This window comes from Salmo salar, unplaced genomic scaffold, assembly GCF_905237065.1.
Source record: "Salmo salar unplaced genomic scaffold, Ssal_v3.1, whole genome shotgun sequence".
Classification (NCBI taxonomy): Eukaryota; Metazoa; Chordata; class Actinopteri; order Salmoniformes; family Salmonidae; genus Salmo; species Salmo salar.
This window is the reverse complement of record NW_025548647.1, coordinates 20,980-28,221: the sequence shown is the minus strand read 5'-3', so window position 1 is coordinate 28,221 and position 7,242 is coordinate 20,980. Positions and strand designations below refer to the sequence as shown.

At 41.4% G+C, this 7,242-nt stretch overlaps 1 protein-coding gene across 1 annotated transcript; it reads left to right on the top strand.

Annotated features, from left to right (window-relative positions):
• The first annotated feature begins 429 nt into the window (after window positions 1–429).
• On the top strand, window positions 430–7,242 carry LOC123733204 (sialoadhesin-like). The gene is made up of 14 exons (XM_045712622.1): window positions 430–722; window positions 1,280–1,357; window positions 1,640–1,984; window positions 2,698–2,922; window positions 3,093–3,425; window positions 3,537–3,752; window positions 3,909–4,172; window positions 4,408–4,686; window positions 4,888–5,151; window positions 5,356–5,446; window positions 5,628–5,667; window positions 5,882–5,962; window positions 6,111–6,203; window positions 6,387–7,242. The coding sequence occupies exons 2-14, from the start codon at window positions 1,303–1,305 to the stop codon at window positions 6,408–6,410; spliced, it is 2,310 nt and encodes a 769-aa protein (XP_045568578.1). The 5' UTR covers window positions 430–722; window positions 1,280–1,302; the 3' UTR covers window positions 6,411–7,242.

The window sequence follows — 7,242 nt, the reverse complement described above, 5'->3', positions numbered from 1 at the left end:
GTTTTTGACCGTTCTCACCATCCTTCGCCTTACCGATATTTTACTTGGCCTGCCACTTCTGGCCTTAACAAGAACTGTGCCTGTGGTCTTCCATTTCCTCACTATGTTTCTCACAGTGGACATTGACAGCTTACATCTCTGCGATAGCTTTTTGTAGCCTTCCTCTAAACCATAATGTTGAACAATCTTTGTTTTCAGGTCATTTGAGAGTTGTTTTGAGGCCCCCCACATTGCCACTCTTCAGAGGAGAGTCAAAGAGAACAACACCTTGCAATTGGCCACCTTAAATACCTTTTCTCATGATTGGATGCACTTGTCTATGAAGTTCAAGGCTTAATGAGCTCACCAAACCAATTGTGTTCCAATTAATCAGTGTTAAGTAGTTACAGGTATTCAAATCAACAGAATGACAAGGGTGCCCACATTTTTGCAGAGCCTATTTTTCACATCTGATTTAATTTCATAGAACTTTCATAGAATATTGCTACACTAAACATCTTTGTCTGGATAATACCCCAGTACTCAGCTTTTATTAGAAAATGAATGGCATGCCACTGTGATCATTTTCTGTGACGACAGAGTAAATTATTATGCAGCCTCAGAGGGGTGCCCAAACTTTTTCATACGACTGTATGTATCAACCACAGAACTGACACTTACTAGCAGTTCCCACTCACTACCAGTCAGTTGACTCACTGTACAAGACCTCTCCCCTTCAGTCTGTAAGTACTCTTGATATCTTGAAATATAGTTGTTTGTTTTTAGCCACAAGTCATGTACTGAAGGGTCTCAGACTTGGAGTGCTGATCTAGGATCAGGTCCTGCTGGTCCATATAAATATGATCTAAATGGGAAACTAATCCTAGATCCTACTCCTATAAAAGGTATGTGTGACTTGTTGTGTAGTCTCACAGCTTGGGGATAGGAGCTATCATTCAACCTGGTGGTAACTGCCTTGCTCAAATTGGCAGATTTTTCCACCTTGCCAGGTCGGGGATTTGAACCAGCAATGTTTCAGTTACTGGCCCAACTCTCTTAATCGCTATGCTACCTGCCGATACCGCTGACACAGACCATATTACCAAACTATTATAATGATGTTATTTACACACCATCCACTCAAGGCTGTGGTGATGATGTGTTGTTATACTGCATCCCAAATGACACCATATTCCCTATAGAGTGCACTACTTTTGACTAGAGCCCTACCTGCTGCCCCTGATGGTATGTATGTAGTTATTCACCAGCTATAGAGTGAGTTGTTGTTTATGTTTCTAAGACTGCAGGGTGGGAGATGCAACAATGGCCTTGAGAACAGCAGGAAGTGTGTTGGTGGTCTTTCTCTGGTCTGTAGCAGGTATGGTCTCATTCTTATCTTTTAGTTGCTCTGTTTAATAATCTACAGACATTTCTAAAAGGATAAGAATCATAATGTTATTCTGGTGTGTTCTGTTAGGAGTCTCCACTTCACTTTAAATAGTTATCTTTCACACCTCACTGAGTGATGCTTATCTCTGGTTTCCATTCACACTCAAATCAGCAACTACAACAACAAAGTGTGGACAAACCCTACCTTCAGTGTGAGCCAATAGACCTTGTCTTCATTCTGATACCATTGTGTTATGTGACTGTGTTTCAGTGGTACTGGGTCAGTATGGCTGGAGTGTGACTTACACCACTCAGAGTATCTGTACTTTGGAGGGGTCAACAGTGGAGCTGTCCTGCTCTATCAGATATCCCAGTGGTACAGTCACATCAACCGTCTGGTTCACTAAATGGGGGACTGGTGTAGAACCTGAAGATCTAGGTCAGGACCCAGAGTATGCAGGTCGTCTGGAGTATCATGGGGATAAGAAGAATGGTCACAACCTGAGAATCACAGACCTGAGAGAGAAAGACTCAGCTACGTACAAGTTCAGATTTATAACAGATCAGACTGGAAGGAAATATACTGGTGATCCTGGAGTCACTCTGTCTGTCACAGGTAAAGTAACATTCTATATACTGGTGATCCTGGAGTCTCTCTGTCTGTCACAGGTACAGTAACATTCTATATACTGGTGATCCTGGAGTCACTCTGTCTGTCACAGGTACAGTAACATTCTATATACTGGTGATCCTGGAGTCTCTCTGTCTGTCACAGGTACAGTAACATTCTATATACTGGTGATCCTGGAGTCACTCTGTCTGTAACAGGTACAGTAACATTCTATATACTGGTGATCCTGGAGTCACTCTGTCTGTCACAGGTAAAGTAACATTCTATATACTGGTGATCCTGGAGTCACTCTGTCTGTCACAGGTACAGTAACATTATATATACTGGTGATCCTGGAGTCACTCTGTCTGTAACAGGTACAGTAACATTCTATATACTGGTGATCCTGGAGTCACTCTGTCTGTTACAGGTACAGTAACATTCTATATACTGGTGATCCTGGAGTCTCTCTGTCTGTAACAGGTACAGTAACATTCTATATACTGGTGATCCTGGAGTCACTCTGTCTGTAACAGGTACAGTAACATGCTTTATACTGCTAGTCTGTTGAATTAATATCTACTCTCCATTTCGGTCTAGAAGTTGGATTTGTATGTATGAAACAGATTGAAGAATGAAATGAGTATGAGAATGTCTTGCATCATGTGATTAAACTATGAACAGGTGATTCAGGGTATTAATGTTGTGATCTACTCCAGCTCTGCAGGTGATGGTGACTCCACCACGGTGGGCAACGTCGAAGACACTGACCTGTAGCACCACCTGTACTCTGACTGACAACCCCACCTACATCTGGTACAAGAACGGACAACATCTAGATGAGAGCACCTCCCCCCAGTACAAATACTCAGTCTCCAGTAACTATGAGGACAGTTACTCCTGTGCTGTTAAAGGCCATGAGGATCTCCACTCTCCTGCAGTGTGTGAGTGTGGATTTAACTCAGTATTCTACTATAACTCTTCTGTCTGCTAAACAGCCCTCACAGTTGTCTAACCAAACTGCAACACTTTGACAAGACAGGATGGTATAACTACTTTGGATTACTGAAGCTCACGATTCCACTGTGTAAATAATGCCCTCTTTATGTTTCAGGTGTTCAGGGTCAGATCTGCAGCAGAGTAACTTACACCAAGAGGAGAATCTGTGTCTTGAAGGGGTCAACAGTGGACATATCCTGTACTTATGTTGGTTATTATTCCACCACATCAACATTCTGGTTTAGAAGTGATAAGTCGACCCCTGAAGACCTAACCAGCGACCCAGGGTATGCAGGTCGTGTGAAGTACACTGGAACATACAGAGGTCCCTTCATCCTGAGAATCACAGACCTGAGAGAGGAGGACTCAGCTGAGTATCGCTTCACTTTTAAAACAGACTACGTTGAATGGGGTCATAGTTTCCCAGGAACAACTCTGTCTGTCACAGGTAATACTACACTGTATGATACAACTGTAAATCATATTGAATTACAGGAGAAAATAAATGAACCATCCTGTTAACACAGAGGTGTATGTGGTTTTATACATATTGTTTCAGGTCTGCAGGTGAAGGTGACTCCTGCTGCAGAGGGACAGAAGACACTGACCTGTAGCACCACCTGTACTCTGACTGACAACCCCACCTACATCTGGTACAAGAACGGACAGAATGTACAAGATACCACCTTTCCCATGTACTCCATCAGCAGTGAGGATGCAGACAGCTACTACTGTGCTGTAAAAGGCCACGATGGTCTCAGCTCTCCTGCAGTGTGTGAGTACAGTACAATAGTACCGTATTCTACTCAGCAAGTATCATGCATTCAGGCAAAAGAGACATGTCTTACTTTATAAATCATTACAGAACAAAACTTTTCTTTTTACTCGCTGTTAATATCACTTTGACAAAATGTTTGGTATTTTACATCAGATAAACCAAAGACCTCAGTGTCAGTCAGTCCCTCTGGTGAAATAGTGGAGGACAGTTCAGTGACTCTGACCTGCAGCAGTGATGCCAACCCACCTGTGGACAAATACACCTGGTACAAGAAGAATGGAGGTGACTATCAGAGTATGACAGGACCACAGCATGTCTTCAATCAAATCCAGTCATCTGACACTGGAGAGTACTACTGTGAGGCCCAGAATGAGATGGGGACAGACAGGTCTAGGACCATAAACATGGATGTGAAGTGTGAGTAAAGTACAGCTCAGTGTTTGAATGATAAGGTAGCAAAACAATTGGAATTAAATGCATTAGTCCTAAAGCATAACATCTCCAGCTGTATTTATTAACGTTTTGTGTAAGTTAGAGTTTTAGATAGTTCTCTGACTTAACAGATCATTTATTTTTGACATGACATTTGTAAATATACTACGGTCATAAATATACTACTGTCATATCCTTCTGACAAATTCTCCTTTACCAGACGGCCCAAAGAGCACCTCAGTGTCAGTCAGTCCCTCTGGTGAAATAGTGGAGGACAGTTCAGTGACTCTAACCTGCAGCAGTGATGACAACCCACCTGTGGACAAATACACCTGGTACAAGAAGAATGGAGTCTACTATCCATCAACCACCTATATGACCACAGGACCACATCTTGTCTTCAAACAAATCCAGTCGTCTGACACTGGAGAGTACTACTGTGGGGCCTGGAATGGGATTAAGACAGGGAGGCCTGAATATATCAACATCAATGTGAGATGTGAGTAAAGTACAGCTCAGTATCACATGTGTTCCTGTTAATGTTTTGTGTTAGTGGATTCTATTTTTAATAGTCTGGCTTCACAGATTTTGACATATCATGACCATTATAATCATCTGACAAATTCTAATTTATTTTTTTACGTTTAATTTGTAAATATACTACTGTCATAACCCTCTGATAAATTCTCCTTAACATCAGATAAGCCAAAGAACACCTCAGTGTCAGTCAGTCCCTCTGGTGAAATAATGGAGGGCAGTTCAGTGACTCTGACCTGCAGCAGTGATGCCAACCCACCTGTGGACAAATACACCTGGTACTTTCAAAATAAGACTTTTCTAAATGGATTTGGACAGATGTACAACATAAGTAAGTTCAAGTCTAAGGACAATGGACATTACCACTGTGAGGCCTGGAATGGAAGAGGATCTAGGAACTCTACAGCTCTGATGATCATTTTACCAGGTGAACTTTCATCTTCAATATTTCAACACAAAATGACATTTCAATCTGATATTAATAATTATACTTTGGCTTATCATACTTTGTTTAATAATTATATATACGTTGAGATTAGATCAGTTAACAGATGTTGTATTATTGTCCTAGACTACATTTATGTTCAATTTATTAAATTACAGTACTCATATCATCCATATTTTATTACAGAGAAACAGACCTCAGTTCTGACTGCAGCTGTAGGAATCATAGTGGTTGTTCTGGTTCTCATCCTCTGTCTCTCTGGACTCATGTGGTTCAGGTGAGTGAAGAAGGGAAAATTGATATTTGTATTATTCTTTCACCTTATCACTCTGATTTATTATTAACTTCATTCATTTATTTATTGGCCCAACGCCCCGAACTACTAAACTATATTAGAAACATATCAACTTCCACTAGAGGTCAGTAGAGAGCAGATCTCACTCTGTCCCTCTTTACAGGAGATCCACAGGAGGAAGTGATGCCACAGCAGACACACAGGTGTTTATATCAGTTACACCAGGACCCCCCCCCCCAGCTCTGAGCTCAAAATGTGTAGGGCCCAGCTCTGAGTTTGGGAAACCCTGAGTTACAACTCCATTTTCATTCATTTACTGTGTCACGACAGTCTCTTTCATACTATTTTAATTGTTACCTCTCTCTCTCTATCTATCTCTCTATCTATCTCTCTCTCTCTCTATCTCTCTCTCCACAGAGTGTCCGTCCTGACTGTAACAGTGACATGTACACAGGTCTGAACATGAGGACCATGTCCCCTGACTATGACACTCTGGCAGTAAGTCTCTTATAATTCATTTTGATTGTTTGTTTTATACAGTACTTGAATGTGTATAGAGAAAATGATAGAAAGACTAGTGTCTCAATGAACTCATGCATTTCCTCTCTCCAACTCCATCTTTCTCTCTCTCTCTCTCTGTCCACAGAATGTCCATCCTGACCCTAACAGTGACCCCAACAGTGACATGTACACACCTCTGAACATAATGACCAGGTCACCAGAGTATGACACCCTGGCAGTAAGTGTGTGTGTGTGTGTGTGTGTGTGTGTGTGTGTGTGTGTGTGTGTGTGTGTGTGTGTGTGTGTGTGTGTGTGTGTGTGTGTGTGTGTGTGTGTGTGTGTGTGTGTGTGTGTGTGTGTGTGTGTGTGTGTGTCCATAAACATTTTAAAGGGAGTGCTAATTCAGTATATCTTCTTTCAGAATGTGAGGGGAATCTCCCTCTGAAGAGAAGCACCACAGAACCTGGACTGAAGAGAAGCACCACAGATCCTGGACTGAAGAGAAGCACCACAGATCCTGGACTAAAGAGAAGCACCACAGAAGCTGGACTAAAGAGAAGCACCACAGAAGCTGGACTGAAGAGAAGCACCACAGATCCTGGACTAAAGAGAAGCACCACAGAAGCTGGACTAAAGAGAAGCACCACAGATCCTGGACTGAAGAGAAGCACCACAGATCCTGGACTGAAGAGAAGCACCACAGAAGCTGGACTGAAGAGCTACTGTTCCAATCCAAAGCTAGGCATCACACCTCTATTATCTTGCTATCATATCTAGATGGTTTTCCAGACCATGAACTTTAACTTTTGAGTAAATGCTGGAATATACATTTTATTATTTTATTATGATAATTATGTATATTGATGATAAATGGGTTATGCTTCTGTATTTTTTTCAATGGGATTTTTCCATTTCCATATTTTTCTTGTGTATTAATCTGTTTAATATCTATAGTTGAAGTTTATATTTCTGATCTTTTTCAATGGAATTTAGCCATTTAGGGATTTATAACATCAATAGTCCTACTTTCCTCAGCAACTAATATGGATAATATTGATAAAAGCTTTTTAATATTTTTAGCTTTTGGGTCAAGTTTCTCCTGATGTGTTTAATGATGATTTACTTTGTATTGCTGTCATATATTATTCCACATTTTATATTTGGGGCGGCAGGTAGCCTATATTGGGGTGACAGGTAGCCTATATTGGGGTGGCAGGTAGCCTACATTGGGGTGGCAGGTAGCCTATATTGGGGCGGCAGGTAGCCTATATTGGGGC

What these genes read in the sequence shown, in the direction of transcription:
- LOC123733204 (XM_045712622.1), top strand. Translation starts at nt 1,303, where the DNA reads ATGGCCTTGAGAACAGCAGGAAGTGTGTTGGTGGTCTTTCTCTGGTCT. An exon ending in CATAAACATGGATGTGAAGT is followed by an intron (nt 4,173 to 4,407) that starts GTGAGTAAAGTA and finishes CTCCTTTACCAG; the next exon opens with ACGGCCCAAAGAGCACCTCA. An exon ending in TCTGGACTCATGTGGTTCAG is followed by an intron (nt 5,447 to 5,627) that starts GTGAGTGAAGAA and finishes CCCTCTTTACAG; the next exon opens with GAGATCCACAGGAGGAAGTG.